Source organism: Elaeis guineensis, chromosome 12, assembly GCF_000442705.2.
Source record: "Elaeis guineensis isolate ETL-2024a chromosome 12, EG11, whole genome shotgun sequence".
NCBI classification, from domain to species: Eukaryota; Viridiplantae; Streptophyta; class Magnoliopsida; order Arecales; family Arecaceae; genus Elaeis; species Elaeis guineensis.
This window is the reverse complement of record NC_026004.2, coordinates 16,485,827-16,503,959: the sequence shown is the minus strand read 5'-3', so window position 1 is coordinate 16,503,959 and position 18,133 is coordinate 16,485,827. Positions and strand designations below refer to the sequence as shown.

At 35.7% G+C, this 18,133-nt stretch overlaps 2 protein-coding genes across 2 annotated transcripts; one reads left to right on the top strand and one right to left on the bottom strand.

The window, feature by feature from the left end:
* Positions 1-892: 892 nt before the first annotated feature.
* Positions 893-8,901, bottom strand: LOC105054938 (protein TRIGALACTOSYLDIACYLGLYCEROL 4, chloroplastic). Its single transcript, XM_010936589.3, has 5 exons — positions 8,559-8,901; positions 6,102-6,351; positions 5,342-5,723; positions 2,121-2,464; positions 893-1,405 (listed from the first exon to the last, which is right to left on the bottom strand). The coding sequence occupies exons 1-5, from the start codon at positions 8,828-8,830 to the stop codon at positions 1,208-1,210; spliced, it is 1,446 nt and encodes a 481-aa protein (XP_010934891.1). The 5' UTR covers positions 8,831-8,901; the 3' UTR covers positions 893-1,207.
* Positions 8,902-15,011: 6,110 nt separating this feature from the next.
* Positions 15,012-15,592, top strand: LOC105054992 (putative invertase inhibitor). Its single transcript, XM_010936677.2, has one exon. The coding sequence runs from the start codon at positions 15,047-15,049 to the stop codon at positions 15,590-15,592; it is 546 nt and encodes a 181-aa protein (XP_010934979.1). The 5' UTR covers positions 15,012-15,046.
* The last annotated feature ends 2,541 nt before the right edge of the window (positions 15,593-18,133 follow it).

Genomic DNA, 18,133 nt, shown 5'->3' with positions numbered 1-18,133 from the left:
GTGTACAGGGCTTAAAAGAACTATGAAATTTGAGGCATGCAGCCACACACAGGTCTGAAATTTGAGCCTTGTGATATTTGACCAAGATTTCAAATCCAGATGACTGCCAGAACCATGTGAAAACAAGCAATGGAGTTTGAGACTCGATATAGATTAGCCATCTAGTTAGGACATGTACCTAAAAGCAAAACCATGAAGAAGATAACAGTTCTAGATAAAACACTGAATAAAACATCAAGGTCCAGCAGGCATATTTAGTCTAGAAGAATGACCAATATGAAATGGCCACTAATACCTATTAAGCCAATTATTAAAAATATAAACTTGGCAGATGATAGGGACTGCTTTACCAAGAATTAACCTGTAAGCATCTCATGAACTCAGCCTTCATACTTGGATAATGCTGGTAATGGTATAGGCTGGAATAGGTTCAGATCAGGATAATTTTAAATCAGTTTGGATAATTTGCAGCCTAAACTAGACCTGATCATTATCATGTCCAAGGAAGAACAACCAGACCCAACCAAGTTATCTACTCAAATGCAGTCATTTCTAGCAAGTTTTTGCTGGCTTAACCAACAGTAGGACGAATTAACCACACCATGTCAGGTCAGTTTCAGGTTGGATCAGAAAACCATCTGGTGCCGTATGTTTGGCCAACAGGTCATTGCATACAGTTTTGTTCTATAGATAGGGTGGAAACAGGGGGATGCCAACAACAATTGATATCTTCTTTTCCCACTGTAATCACTGCCATCTATTGATCCATGAATGAGTTCGTGGTTGCAATGCCATGCTTATGTATATCAAGCATATATTTGATCCTACAAACCTATATGTGCTACCTTATGGGAAATAGCAACTACTACTGCATGTTTGTTGAACAATTCAGTTCAAATCAAGCTCCCTCCAAACGAGAGAACTAACAATCCAGAAAAGTAAACTGAATGAATGTGTAGCTAGAATATTACATGCCAATCTATCCTGCTGCTAGAATTTTTCGCGTGAAGTTGCAAAAAATAAGGACATGATATCAGTTGAACATAGATAAACATTAGAGACCATATTTTCAAAATCAATTGCAGCTAGATTCTAATCTAGCCTCACCTCTTTTTTTCTTTTCTTTTTTTTTTTTTTTCATTTTTTGCTTGGGGGCCGGGGTGGGGGGGAGAGGGGGGGTAAGTTGTCAGGGGCTGGTATCCAGAGACTAGAACTCATAGAGGCGCAGCTCAACCATTGCTTCTTTCCTCCTAGGAGAAAACCAGGCCAAGATTTTCCCAGACTCTAGCAACCTAAAAGAGTAACTTAAGCCATACATGACATCCTCAACATGCGGAGTATGCTTGCCAGATGGGGAACTGAAAGAAATCCTCGAATCCACCCGAAAGATTATAGGCCCTGCCACCTGCACAAACAAAATGTTCTCTAAAAACATTGGACTATAGATAGAGCATCAGATAGATAATCCAGTTCAATAAATTGTCTCCCATGGAATACTTCATGCAGTAGACAGGACCAAATTTTCAACTCAGAATTACTTTTCATTGAATCTGAAATTTTTTAATTTTAATTTTATATTTTAATGAACTTCTAAGGAGATGAACTATGTCACTTTTGCGCGGGGGGAGGGGGGTGTGGAGTGGCATGAATTTCTTTACTTTATTATCAGAGCTTTTAAAAAGAAAAAGAAAAGGATTTGGTCTTCCAATGAGCAAACAATATTAAAGCTTAATTCAGTCCTAACATGCTAAATTCTCTACTTTGCCAGGTTTTTTTTTAATATCACAAAATGATTATGTACTAACACTTGATGCCTGAAGATACAAAACTAGATCATATTTCAGCTTTTAAGGTTACAAAAAGAATATTGACATACTAGAAACATACTTTGAATTCAGGGTTCTGATAATCTCATAATTACCCCTGAAGAAACAGAACAAAAGAACCAATTCATAGAGCTGACAACACGAAACTGATGGAAGGCCTGTTGGTTAGAACTTAGAACTTTATTTGAGTTAAGCTCTGTTGTTCATGATTATGCTAACAAATCTAAGCACATGCAGTATAGACCATAAATCTGAAAAAGAAAAAACACATAAAGAAAGCATGAAAAGATATACCTGCTGTTGAAGGATCAGGTTAAGCTTTGGGGAAGCAAGAGGATTCACTTCTCTGTCAACTCGACCTCTGAGGATGTCAGAAAAAAGATGACAAGCACCCTTCATAAATGCTGAAGCTGAAGAGATGTCTAAGCGAGCATCTATTCTTGTAAGGTCATTAAAATCATTTTTGAATTTCCCATGTTGAAGTGTGGAACACAATGAGCCAAACAAGTCAACACTGAATGGATTTCTCTTTTCAGAAGACAAACTTAGTCTGTGACCAACTTCTCCTTCCCCCGATTGGGCTTCCAATTTAACATCTGTGCTCCCATCTCCTCCAAACCACACCGCACAAGTACCACCTAACATGCAATATACAGTTAGGGAACAAGTAATAAAAATAATCCATGTGAATGGGCTTTTCAATACAAGCATTTCAATGATCTAAGAGACACGGTTCTGTCATACTTCATTTCATTCACTAAAATCCAGAATTGCAAGTATTAACTTGCGAATTACCCATCTATAAACATCATAAAAGAATGATAATATTTGAAGCTTTGCACAGCACACTGATGAAAGAAGATATCATCAACTACAACAATATATAGAAAAGGAGTAAGATAATCAGCTAGCAGATTGAGATTTATCCTAAAGACATATTTTCAAGTTGCGATATAGTTGTAGCTAAATAATTCAATGGACTAGACCATTCTTGCAAAGTTTTACGTTTAACAGCACTTATGAAGGGTACCAATCGTAGCTATGCCAGAAAGAATAAGCTAGCATGCACAGAAGGGTAACTGAAAATTGTGGTAAAACCTAAAGAATAAGAAGAATCTAGAATACAAGAAAGCATGGATAAGCTGATCATAATCCACATTCCGAATCTCATGGCTCATCTGCTTTATGATTGACACAACATCAAGATATAGTCAAATGTATCTGGTGCTAAGTAGACTAAATGATAGTTTAAGAGCTTTGAAATGACACACTCTCTATTTATTAAAAAAGAAAACACCTGCTGCCTTATCAGTTATCATTATGCTCATTTAGGTCATAGAGAAAAGTGTGTTCGCTCACCTCCATATCTTCGTCCACATATAGATGAATCAGAAAGTAACATAATGCTGAACTTTTTAGGGGAAATTATCACCTGGTCCTTTTCCTAACAGCCATTTTACTTTTAGTCCTTACATATAGAATTTTATGTTGAGTCCCTCGTCAAAAGTGGTGCCCATTTTTTGTGAACAGTAATGTAAGTGTCTGTACACAGTTATCCCTGATTTGAATGCACTTATATACAGCATATTGATCAAACATAAAATGGCCATGGAAGTCAATGGGTGGAAATAAAATTTTTAGTTAACAGGGATTGAATGTTCATCAATTCAGGGAGCAGACCTCAATTTTCCCTAATATTTATCACTGGCCTATGAAAAATATATGCAATTGATAAAGAGATGGAGCAGTCAAATTATCACTTGACTGTTGGATAATACTGTTAATCAACCAGATGTATCAGTTGGCTTTAGAAGTAAGGCCATGACAGAGAGCTAAAAGAAATCAAATCAGGACAAGAAGTGGTGGAAATGGTTTAAAGGAAAGAGCTGCATAACTAGACCCTTGCCAATGGAGGACGGCATCTCCACAAATCTTCACTAAAGGCACAGGGTAGTCTGCCTTGATATCTTTGATCAGCTTTACATCTTAAATTTCACCATCGATAAATTACATCCTGTCTTACAATGTGCATGTACTCAGCCTTTGGTAGCAAAAAAACTTTTTGTTACTGCAATATAGATTTCCTTCCTGAATAAGTGCTCTCTCTCTCTCTCTCTCTCTCTCTCTCTCTCTCTGTGCGCGCGCGCGTTTGTGTACGTGTGTTTGTGTCTGAAATTCGTTCCTCTTGCCCCTTACACAACAACAAAATGCCTCTCTTACACCCAATTAGCAAGATGCAGTCAACATGACAATGTTGGATCATGCTCTAAGAGTGAGCTAGATCACATGAGCATTAGCCACAGTATCAAACTGACCCAAACCTAATAATATATGGTTGCAAGGTGATAAGCAAAATGTAACAGAAGAAACATAAAAGAAAAGGAGAAAAGGAAAAAAACAAATTCATCATAGAGAAAATTTATTGTTAGCCTACTAGGCAAACTTCATAATCAGTAACATGAAATTCCATTTGTGGGAGATGGCCTTCCAGTACATACATGCGCATCTGATAATTCTAAACTTTAACATGCATCAGTCTGGAAATGTTGATAGAATGAAACTAACAGTAGGTTTTCTAAAAGGAAGTCCAACTAGAAATAGTCATAATATGACTCAGGCTCTAAGGATGATCCAGTGCTTAAACTTATGCTATTTTTCAGCTCCCATAGTGACTAGACTAAATAGTGGGATTCAAGGTTAGCTTTCTAATGGATGACTAAATGCCTTGAATGAGTAATTATTTTCAAGTTGTGCTTCCAAAAAGGCAACAAAACCATGGAAGGATAGACCATGAATGTTTGAGTCTGAACAGTTCAAACTAGTGAGAATCTACTTGATTTTTGCATGTCTAACAATGTCTAAAAGATGCCCTTGCAGCATCATTAATATCAGACAGTGCTGCTATGATGCCATGGAGGCACTTCCGCCATTTACCTAAGAAATTGGATTACTTAATTCTCCTTCCCAATGACCTATCATTGAAAACCATGCCCACTCTTTTAAAATCTCAATGGAAAGTATGCAAAGTGAAATCCCAGCCTTAACTTTACAGAAAGTAACATAATAAAACTGGATCTGCTATAAGCCCTCACTGCTGCACTTTAAAAGGAGATGTTCCTTAATTATTGAACTGTTAATAAATTTAGCTCGAGCCTACTTAAAGGAAGAAGTTGCTGCTCCAAATTTGGACAAGACATTTTACATCTAAAATCTCAAATACTGTACTACTCTTGTCTTCATAATTTTCCATATATCCACACATCTAGGAAAAATAACTAAACAACCTTCATAAAGTTGGGAAAAAAAAAACTCCAAAATGCAAATTCCAGTAGGCACTGCATGAGACAGATTCTATTAAATTAACACTGATACAGTTAATGCAGATGATTGTCATCTCATTGGGAAGTGTTGTTATTCATCAAACTCTATAAAATGCCACAGAAAACTGAATAGTTGCAGATCATACAGAAAATAAATGCATGAAGTTCAAAATTATAGCAAGAATGTATTTTTACCAACAATTCCTGATATAGCTGCATGAGGTTCTTTAAGCCGCACATCATATGAGGACTCCCAAGTAGGTTTGTTTTCTATTATCCTTCTTCCAGCATTCTTGTTGTCCTTTTCTCTCCAAAGGTCTCTGCTCCTCTCATAAGAAAATGCAGCTTTAGCACATATTCCAGGCATCAGAGCTAAGGGAATCTTGCAAGATGAGGAATTCAGAGCCTCAGGTTGACCACCATTTTTATGTAAGCCAAAACGATATCTCAATCCAGAGTCAGATACTAGAGATGTTATATCCAGTGATATTGAGGTGGGAACGTCCCAATAAGTCCCATTGCTGTCCACAAACAACTCTGGCCATGCTGCTTCTACCGTGATATCATGATTTGGGAGCTGCACAAACATTACTAACTTTAAAAATATTGCTAGATGAAGGAAAAAAATACAGGATCACTATAGATTACAAAAAAAAAAAAAGGAAAACACATAACATGAGCCATCTAGCATGAAGTGGAACATCAAACAAGACATGCAGAAAGGAACAAAATATGAAATCAACAATAAAATAAAATAAAAGGTCAGTCTTTAAGATGTAAACTAATTAAGATTGACATGCTCTGTGGAGGACATACAGAATGTGTAACTTCTTAAAAAATAGCTTTAACTTACATAATAGCTAGGTAAATACTGCAAACTGCAATTATCTGGAAATGTTCCCTAACAAAACTATATCAAAACCATGAATATAGCAGAGAGTTTTTAATAATTTACCTTGTGAAAGAGCACTGCTTTTAAGCGGCGGACACTCCTATGATAATGTCTTTCCATGTTAAAAAGTAGAGATGTATCATCGGTTAGAGAAAGTTGGGAGAACAGACCCAGTGCATAGAGCGACTTATCTAGAAAATGTTTTGCAACATCTTTAAATGCAGGCAACTCTAGCTCATCACCAATTCTCAGTTCTTTCTTAATACTGGATATTAATTTTCTTGGGCGAAACTGGCCGACTAGTGCAACCCACCTGACACAATTACAAAAAAGGTTAATGTCTACAGATCCACATAAGCTTTCACAGAAACTTAGTGTCAAGTACCCTTGCATGAACAATTATACACCATGCATTAACCGAAACATGCTGAAAGAAGAAAGAGGTGGGGGGGGGGGATATTCTAGTATGGTTGGAACAATAGTTAAATTTAGGTATAAATTAGTTGTTTTTTTTAATATATTGTATAACATTAAACTTGTAAGCAAAACTACATGGCATGCAGTGATAAGAAGGGAAATGGAAAGGGAGAGAGACATGGGTATTGGAGTGGAAGAAAAGGGGATTGGAAAAGGAGATGGAGAGGGACATTTAGATTTGGAGAGAATGATGGAATAAAAGTAGCATAATAGATGGGCATGTAAGAGGGTTTTAGGGAGGAGACATGCAAGGCGCAAGACAAGAAACAAGGGAAGGACTTTGGATGGGGAATGTTGAGGCTTAAGCAATAAATGTTGGCCATGCCTGTGGTTTTCTTCTGTTTTTTCAGGTTGTTGTGGGCTGTGGTTCTTCATATTGTTGCTTGAAAAGAAACAAGTCTACGAATGGATAATGAGTGCCTGTGCTGAAGTCAGATTTTGAAAGGATGAACAGAACTACCTGTAAATTGCCAATATTTCCTGCTACAAACGCATCACTAGCATGAGTCTTTTAGGGTTTAGCAGAAATATTTAAACTCGTATTAGTGGCAAGCATCACAGTTAGGTTTAGCAGAAATATTTAAACTTGCATTAGTGGCAAGCATCACAGTTAGATCCAATCACTTAGATATACTTTCAGGTTTCCTTCTTTTATCTTTAATGTGATCTTTATGTAAAGAATATGAGTGAAGCTAAAAATCAGCCAATAGAATTAGTAGTAGCTCAAAAACATTTAGTAAAGAATTTTCTCAAAATTTTTTATGTTTCTAGGAATCCCTATCCTTCCTGAGACCCAATGTTCTATCTAACATCTCCCATCTTCTGAGCAGCAACCAACATTTTATGATGTTAGAATTGGAATTAAAAACTGAAGTTTTTGTTCAATGATTAGAATATACATACATGCATGCATATATATGTGAAGTGTGAACCCATATTAATGTCATCTCAAACAGGTTCATTGATAAGAAATTCAAAAACTTGTCCATGGCACAAATCAGAAAACCAGAAAACGACCAGAACACATAAGAGAAATCCCCATAACCACAAAATTAAAGCATCACTTGTTCAAAAAGATGGTAAAATAACATAAAGAAACCCCAAACTCCCCAATGCCAGAGTAAGTAAAACTCACAGCAGGAAAACTCAATATACTCGGCAACAGATCAAAAGAAGCAAAACTTAAGAAAGAGATTAACCTCGAGGCTGTTGTTTGTTACCAGACAAAAATACAAAATATAATTTGAGAAAGAGGAAGCAGTTGGATAAAAGTACAATGACTCGGTCTCTTGCGTAAAACACAGCTGCTTCAAAGACCTTCATATATTTCATCCCAAACACACCCACTCCAAGAAACAATGAAGTATAGAAGAGAATAGCATCTTCCTCACAAATAGCCATCTAACATATAAAAGCCATAACTTCCCAAACGCCAAAAAGAGCTGAAATTACATCAGACAACCCAGAAATCCAACAACAGGCTCACCAGCAAGTCAAGTAAAAGCAAAAACGACATATTTGAAATTTATGATTCTCATTCCTGTCCATATTTACTCTTTCTCTTCACTATGGAGACGATAGACAAATTCGCAAACTGAAACCCCAAAATCCCAGCCAACACCAATCAAAATTGCAAGCAACTAACCACAAAATGTCCACAACGCCCTAAAAAAGACGACTTTACATCGAAAAACAGCAAAATTTCAAAAACGGACTCCCCAAAAGTCCAAAAGAAGCAATTTTAAAGGGCAGTTTGCAATTAATTCGTCTCGCTTCTTTCAGAAATGCCCTTTTTATTCTTCCTGTTCCCGTCAAATCTACTTTTTCCTCAACCAAAGAAAAGAAAAGCCACAAAAATCTATAAAAACTAACCCCCAAAATCCGAATTACACCAGCTTAAAAAACGCAACTTCACATCAGAAAACCGCGAAATTCCAACAGCAGACTCATAAGAAAGTCCAAAAGGAGAAATTTTGGAGGAGCTTTTGCAATCAAGTATTCTCATTTCATTCAAAAATGCTCTTTCTATTCTTCTCGACATACCAGTTGGAAGTGGCGGGGCTGGGCAATAAGGATTGGATGGAGAAGGAGCCGAGTTCTTTCTGGGAGGTGGGGGCCAAGGAGGGGATGATGCCAAGGGGCAAGGCGTTGGCGAGGAAGGAGAGCTGCTGCGGCCGGATGGTCCGGCTCGCCCGGGCCAGGGCCACCGGGACCGGCTCGCCGGGAACGGCCCGGGCAGTTCCCTCCAGTGTTTGGGGCGAGGAGATGTTCAGGTCCCAGAAGGCCGCGTCCATAGCCAGCCGAAGGCTCGCCATTGCCGCTCGCTATCTCTCTCTCCTCTCTTGTCTTTGACCCTTATCTCTCCGCCCCCCTATATCCATCCTATGAACTGAGGTTTTAAGAGGGCTTTGTTAACCCTCGAGTTCTCACTTCTCGCGTCAGAATGGGTGCTTTCTTGGGCCGTTTGGTTGGATGGACTAAGTTCGGCCCAAACAGGAAAACTAGCTCACAATCATGACCGTCTACGTATCAGAATTAATTTTTTATACACTACTAAATATATCATCCTATCAAATTGGATCACATAATCATTATTTTCTAATACATATTTAATACCTATAATTTTATATTTTTATTTAAAATTTTGAATGATAAAAATACTCCTCCTTTTCTAAAGGAATTATGATATCGGTGAGCATATTAATATAACGACATCGCACGGTTAAATTATGACTTTCTGTTCATAATTTGACCATAAGATGTTATAAAAAAAAGAGAGATATTTTTATCATTTAAAAATTTTATAAAATTTTAATGATAAAAATATTTTTTTTATGATTTTTAAAAAAAATTAAAAATTTTTGTGTGCAATAAGTTACAATTTGACTATAGGATGTTATAATTTTTTCGAAATAGGAAGAGCATTTTTGTCATTCAAAATTTAAAAAAAATAAAATTATAAATTATAAATATATTATTAAATATATATTAAAAAATAATAGTTATATATCTAATATATATATATATATATAAATATATATAAAAACTAAGGCCTCTCAATGAAGAAGCCTCCGTTTGCCGTATGGGTGTTGGGAGAGAGAGGAGGGAGCCACGTGGCAAAAAAAAAAAGTTTTGTCAAACGCATCGTGAGAGAGAGACAGAGAGATCAGTTTACAGAAGCTTCCGCGAGTTCATTGTTGTCGGAGGAGGGGCCATCGGGGTTGGGCAGTGGACGTCGGTGATTTGAGAGCGTGTATAGTGACAGAGAGAGATCGGCTCGCGGAAGCTTCTGCAAGTTCACCGCCGTCGAAGGAGGAGGGGGCACCAGAGTGGGGCAGCAACCATCGTTTACCGATCTGTCATCCCAGCCACCGTCAGAAGAGGAGACAGAGAGAAATCAGCTCGCAGAAGCTTCTGCGAGTTCACTGCCATCGGAGGAGGAGGGGATTTCAGAGTGGGGCAGTGGTTGTCGTTCACCGATCCATCATCCCGACCGCCGTCAGAGGAGAAGGAGACAGAGAGAGGTCGGCTCACAAAAGCTTCTGCGAGTTCACCGCTGTTGGAGGAGGAGGGAGTGCCAGAGTGGGGTAGCGATCATCGTTCACCGATCCGTCGTCTCGATCGCCGTCGGAGGAGAAGGAGATGAAGTAGACGATAAGAGAGAGAGAATAGAGAGCGTGGTTGATGGCTTAGCCATCTATCCCCCTCGATAACTTCAACAAAGACGTGAGCTCCTCTCCATCTCTCTCTCCATAAATCCTACTCCTTGCCTTCTTTTCACGATCTCACCATTTTCCACAAAACACGATCTTGCTTTGTGGGTTATATATCAATTGTTATCTTACACAATCTACTTTAAGAAAAGATCCCATATCAGCTAATAAGCAAGGGAGGAGTGCCGCTTTCTCTTTCGCAGCCGCTGGAGAGAGCTTGATGTAGTGATGGAGCGAGAGGCCACTATCATGCCCATCATCTCCGTGAGCACCAGTGACGAAACCAACAACCCCAAAATCGGCATGTCCCAAGAGGAGTGCAAAGATAGGATCCGCGAGAGCCTTCCGTTGATGGCTTGCCTCTCTCTCTTTCCCAGGCCCGAACCTGCACCATCTTCATCATCTCCGATGACCTCCGCCAAGATATCGAGGTAGGAGGGGAAGATCTTACACCATCGGTAGAGACGTACACCAAGAGGGCCGCCAACTGCTACTCAATTTCTTTCACTTTTACCTGTCTTCTCATTTGACTGCTGGATCTCCACATTTTTAGCTTTGAACCCAAGGGCAAAAAAAATATTAATTGAAATTATCCCCATTGGTCAACTACTACAGTCATGCATATAAATACAAATACAATATGACTACTGCCTACCTCCTACTACTACTTAACCTTCCATTCTTAAATGCATACAAAATGGACACAAACTACTGATCTCAGATATGTATAGATCATCATTGTCTCTTTGTCATTCTGGATGAAATTTCGAGTTGCTGGGACTAAGAAATTATTAATAATTCAACTATCAAAAAATTTGTCTCTACTTTTTCTCTGAAGTAAATCTTTAATGATGACTGAAAATTTAATAAAATAAAAAAAATATAATAAAAAAATATATATTATTTTTATTGATACGACTACGAAGACAAGAGATGTACGTGGGATGCAAATAGATGGTTATGCTAAGCTTAATGATGAGGATTTTGAAACAATTGATGTTAAAAATATTGATTCAAGAAATGATTTTTCTGTCAGTAAAAGACGAAAATGATTATGGTACTTCATATTATTATGTTCTTTAAATATTTTAAATTTATATTTTAATTTTAAATATTTAATATCATATATGATGTATTTTATATTATGTTAAATTTTTAATTTATAAAAATATTATTTGAAGAAATAAACTACTGACCTCAGGTATGTATAGATTATCATTGTCTCTTAGTCATTCTGGATGAAATTCTGAGCTACTGAGACTAAGAAGTTATTAACAATTCAACTATCAGAAAATTTATCTCTACTTTTCTCTAGAGTAAGTTTTTAATGATGATTAAAAATTCAATAAAATAAAAAATTATATAATAATAAAATATATATTTTTTTTATTGATAGACTATGAAAAAAAGAGGTATACATAGGATGCAAATAGGTGATTATGCTCTGCTTAATGATGAAGATTTTGAAACAATTGATACTGAAAATATTGATTCAAGAAATAATTTCTCTGTCAGTAAAAGACAAAAATGATTATGTTACTTTTTATTATTATATTATTTAAATATTTTAAATTTATATTTTAATTTAAAATATTTGATATTATCTATGATATTTTTTTATATTATAATAAATTTTTAATATATAAAAATATTATTTAAAAAAATAAATATATGCTGTGCATAGTACGAGGTTTTAAGTTAGTTTCAATATAATTGGATGATGTGCACGTTAATTTTATTGTAAAACACATAGTGTACAAAAGCTTTTTGATTATAATTTATCGGACAGCTCCGGATGTACCGGGCCTCATTTGTCAGCATGCATTGTATCACTTATGTCGCAGTGTATCACAGGCTAACCTTTATCATACGAATAGCCGTGATTGCGGAATCTTCGTAAATCGAACCTGAGACTTAAGAGGATCCAATGGTTGGATAAGGTGGAAAACTCTCCCGTACCCTTTTGATCCTTTTATGATAAAAAATTTATTTAAAAATTTATATTTTTTTAATAAATATTTTTTAGATAATATTTAAATAAAAAAATAATTTATCTATATTTTTTTATGTATGAAAAAGAATTTTGAAATATGTAATCCATATTTTCTTGTATTATTATTTTTCTAAGTAACTTGTTAAAATTTATTCATATTTTTTATAATATCTTTTATATTAGGGTTGGAGAAAGTAGATGCAAAATATTGAATGATGAAGATATTAAAAATGAGGATAAGATATTTTAAAAATAAAATAAATATTTATTTTATTAATTAATAAAAAAATAATTTAGCCATCCCTAACATTTATTTTTTTATGAGTAAATATCATGAAAAAATTGATCAACTTTTTTATTGACCAATTTATCCATATTCTCATATTTTTCGAGACAAAAAATGACTTTCCATGAATAGCATTTACTCATAAAATAAAAAAAAATATATACATTTAGAGGGTAGCTAAATTATTTTCTCATAAGTTAGTAAAATAAGTATTTAAATTTATTTCTAAAATATTCTATCCTCATTTTCGATGCCTCCATCATTCAATACCCAATAACTTAATCATCCACTTTCTCCTAACTTAAAAAGCATAAAAGATATTAAGAAAAATATAGATAAATTTTAGCAATTTATCCAGAAAAATAGTAATGCAACAAAATAAAGATAACAGATTTTAAAGCTATTTTTGCATACGTAAAAAAATATGGATAAATTATTTTTCTACTTAAATATTATCTAAAAAATATTTACTTAAGAAATATAGATTTTCAGATAAATTTTTATCTATAAAAGAATGGAGCTCTATTTTATAGATAAATATTATTTATGAAAAAATAATTTATTCATCTTAAAAAATATAAAAATATGAATAAGTACTGACAAATAAAAGAATTAATTAATTTTTTTAGAATATTTATTTATAAAAAAATGCCCTTAGTGCATAGGATACCATCTAGGTCCCGTGGAATGTTGTGATCGGTAGATTGGAGGCTTCTGTTTGCATCCGAACATGGAAGGATCCCGGGATTTGGATACCATTGGGATCCAACTCAAGCAAACATGTTCATGGGTAAGACTGAGTAGACTCGGACCAAGCTTTGTGCACAACTCAACAAAATGTACTTGGACTTAGGCCTGGCTCATCTTTGGACCTACCTTCTAGACTCAAGTCCGACCCTGTCTCGCACTTCATGATCATTTTTTTTATTTTTAAAATACTAAAAAAATATATTGATACTAAAAAATATTAAATAATTATCATTAAATATTACCAACAATATACAATATGCCTATGTTAAGATCATTAGAGTAGCAAACAAGTTGGATCAAACTGAGGCATGTTTGACCCCATCTTGACCAGATTCATGTATGGGTCTTGATATAAATCTAGTAGATGATCAGATTAGGTTAGATCACTGAAAAATATTTTAGACCTAGCAAGCTGCTCAGATCGCATCAAGCTTATTTATGATCCGAATGTAATCCAAAATATTCAAGTCTGAAATAAGTCCAATTCTACATTTGTTGACTAATAAGATTTCATGAATTTTTTTTTTCACTTCTAAATCAAACTAAATTTTGGCCACCATGAAATTATTTTTTAACATGATCAAAACTTCATAAATTAATATTTATAATCTAGAACTATAATTGGCTTCAAGTGGTTAATAACCTCAATAGTTGGCCTTTCTTAATGTACCGAGATTAGTTTGATTAATTTTTTCTTTATAGCAAAAAAAAAAATGGCTTGAAATATTTTTTTTGGTTAATTCAGGTGGGGTTGGGCCGGATCAAATAACTAATAAGAAAACTAAAATTAGACCCATACAATGTATGGAGTAGGCCGAACTAGGTTGGGCCGAACTAGGTTGGGTCAAACTCTATGAAATCTAAATCCAACACCAAATATGAAACGGATCTAATATTTGAACCCAATCCGACTCTACAAATCTACAACAACTAGCATGGGTCGAATTGAATCATGAGCTGACCCAATCCATTTGCAACCTCAACCACATGACTTGCAAGTAGGCTAGAAATCCTTGCACATCATCACACATAATGGTGGTCTGTCATCGTCACCATAGTTTGGGCTACTCTACTTTCTCTTTGTTTTTTTTTTTTTTGGTAACAAGGTGCTCTACTTTCTTGGAGATAAGCTCTTAAACAAAAAGTACCAGCCAACTAGACCAACAACTCTTGATCTATCATATGAAAATTGAATGCGTGATCCTGATCGGTAAAATAGACTGGTGCCAAACAACTCATCTAGAGGTTCTTTAGTCGTGCATGAATTTTTCTGAAACGTATATTCCAAAAATAATGACACAAAAGAAATATTATGAAAAATAATAGTAGATATTTATTTATAAAATACATCTTTCCTATTTATGATTTGATAGGTTCTATGAAACAGTTTTTATGAAACCAATTTAATTTTAATTTCTGCAATATTTCTAAAAAACCTAAAAAAATTTGTAATAAAGCAAGAAAATAATCTTTGAAAGTAGTTGGCAAGTTTCACTCGAATTTCTTAAGAAACCCCACGTGTACACCTTAAGATTCCTACAATTAAGTACATTAGAGGCCATCAGCATCCATTCCACCAAGTTCTCATCAACCGAAACGCTAAACCCGTGAGGTTGGAACCATTCAATGCCTCTCACTACGTAACACCTGCATGAGCTCCAGAAGAAGAGGTCTTCACTCCTCACCACCCAATACATAAATACCAACACACACCCATCCTTCCCTGCTCTTCCTCTCTCTACCATCACCCCCACCCTATTCCTCACCACCTTCTCTCTCCCTTGACCTAATGAAGCTTCTCATTTGCCTATATCTTCCTCTCCTCCTCTCTCTCCACCGCACCACCTCCACCGACGACCGGCAATGCTCGAATCCGGCCGACATCAAAGAAGTCTGCAAGACTGTCACATCTAGCATGGGAGCCGACGACCATGATTATTGTGTGAGGACACTGAAGTCCGACCCCGAGGGCAAGTCTACTGACCTCCATGGCCTGGCAACACTTGCAACAACGCTTGCCATCTCCCATGCCATGAGCACTGAGTCCAAAATTGAGGAGCTGATGGACTTGGAGTCTGATCCTAAGATAAAGGAAGGGTACAATGCTTGTTTGGATGCCTACAATGATGCCATCGACCAGCTTCGAGATGCGCTTGATAACCTCAACTCCAAGCTCTATTTTGGGGGGATGAAACTGCTTAAGTCCACTCTCAAAGGGGTTGAGAGCTGCGAGGAAGCATTCAAGGATGTGAAGAGCTCACCATTAATAATGGAGGATAAGGACTACCAGAGGTTGGCGAACATTGCATACCACATTACTGCGTCTGTGGAGTGATTGTTTTCATTCTTTGTTTTCGCTTGTTGTTGGTCTTTATGATTTTGTTTTCAGTATGGCGAGGGTAAGGTTTATTTTTGTTAGTTTTGGGAAAATTTAGTTGATTGTGTTTGGCACCATTTAGCTTAATTAAAAATAGAGTTTGAAAATTCTTTGTTGCTTTTTTTCTTTTTACTGCACAAAAAATGTTCCATCTTTTTGCTTTAGCTATTTGAATCCGAAGAACATAAATCCAATATTCATCAGTTCATTTGCTTTTAGGAAGGAGTGCAAGTCCAACTCACATTGGACGCAATTTAATCTAAACTTGTATACAAATGAAGTTCAAACCTACAGGTTAGGCATATGTCGACTCAGATTTAGAGCCACCTAAGGAAAAGACTAGTACGCTCATACACCGTTGCACTCGTCACAATTCCTTCTAATTGGTTCCATTTCAGTCCTGTATTTTTTGGTACATATAGTGCAATGGGTTGGAATATATATTTGATATTTAGTATTTGGTAGGTACGAAGGGTTTGTTTGATTAATTATTTGGCTGGAGGATTTAACTAAGATAAATAACAGAACTTCTGTCACATAGCTTTTGGTGAGAAAATGTTAAACTTTTGCCTGAAGAAAGACCTATCCACTTTTCCATGAAGAAAGATTTGTCCCAAGATATTGCAAGTCATGCAAGAAACTAAGTATGCAAATCCATCCAAGTGCGATGCATAATATTAAAGCCATACACTGCAATTCGGGTTGAAATTTCGATCAAAATCTAGTATCTCGAGTGATCCCCATGTCATGTACTCAACCATAGATGGTCCTGCTAAATTTCACTTTGAACCTGAAGCAAATCCAACATTGAACCAACTTGCCAAGAACTCATTTTGTAAACATAGCTATAACTGTACGTCAATCATTGCATTGGCAAGATTCACAATAATCTACCAAATTCTTGCAAAGATTCATGCGTTTCTTGTGAAATCTAGCACTCAATTAAATGAGTTGTGTCGACTCATGAACTGCCCCGATTATGTAAACTTTCTTTCTTCTTCCACCCTCTACCCTAAGAAAGCCCGGACCTATGACCAAACCAAGCCATGCTCTACCGAATCGAAGGCAAGAATTTGTACCATCCGAACAAAAAGCTCAATGGTTCAAGATCTATTGGTTGAGTGTTGAGGATATTATTGTCTTAGGTGACAAGTTCAATTAATATTAATCATACCATTGTCAGTACTATTAATGGTGCCACCTCACTTTTAACACTATTATTTTCTTAGTTATCTTCATTTTTCATTCATCTTATAACTTACTTTTTTTTAAAGATAAAATGAACGGTTATCTCTTATGTTGAAACTCAATTAATATTAATCATACCATTGTCAGTACTATTAATGGTGCCACCTCACTTTTAACACTATTATTTTCTTAGTTATCTTCATTTTTCCTTCATCTTATAACTTACTTTTCTTTAAAGATAAAATGAACGGTTATCTCTTATGTTGAAACTCAATTAACATTAATCATATCGTTTCAGTACTATTAATGGTGCCACCTCACTTTTAACACTATTATTTTCTTAGTTATCTTCATTTTTCCTTCATCTTATAACTTACTTTTCTTTAAAGATAAAATGAACGGTTATCTCTTATGTTGAAACTCAATTAACATTAATCATATCGTTTCAGTAATATTAATGGTGCCACCTCACTTTTAACACTATTATTTTCTTAGTTATCTTCATTTTTCATTCATCTTATAACTTACTTTTCTTTAAAGATAAAATGAACGGTTATCTCTTATGTTGAACCCACACCTAGACTCGAGCCAACTAGAACGTCATTGCCTTGGGAAAGGTTGAAAAACGTTTGATTTGGCCCAGCCTAAGCAACCAGTGGGTCTTAATTATTGTATGGACCCGACCAGGCCCAACCAGCTAGCCAATTATAAGTTGGATCAAGTCTAAAATCATGATCCCTAAGACATTAAAAGATGTCCATATCCAGCCCATTTGCAAGCCTAGTAAATCATCGGAGATCCCAAGATCCATTGAAGATCTTGTCAAGATGCACTAGATTCTCATCAAGATCCAGTGAAGACCTACAGAGATCTCATCTACATCCATCAACATCTTCTTCTGGGTAATGCAACTTTCTTCTCCCCAAGTTGTGATTTTAAAAGGCACTACATATGTACATCAAGACATATATGATAAGCAAATAGTATTTTTTTTGTAAAATCATAGATATGCCCAAGATCATAAAAAAAAATTATAAACAAACGCTATAAGTAGGACAAATATCGTTGGAACCACCCCATAGGAAAAGAGAAATTCTGCCACTTTGATGTGGCCTTCATCTTACATTCCAACTCCAACCACTTGACTTGGCTCTATGAATCATTACCCATTCCACTAAAGGCTTTTGGGTAATGCCAAAAGGCAAGAACCAATTTGAGTAAAGTCCAAAGTGCACTTGACTAAGTCTTCTAAAACCAAGAGATTGAACAGGAATTTTCATTATGGAGGATAGATATTTTGACAGGGTTTGT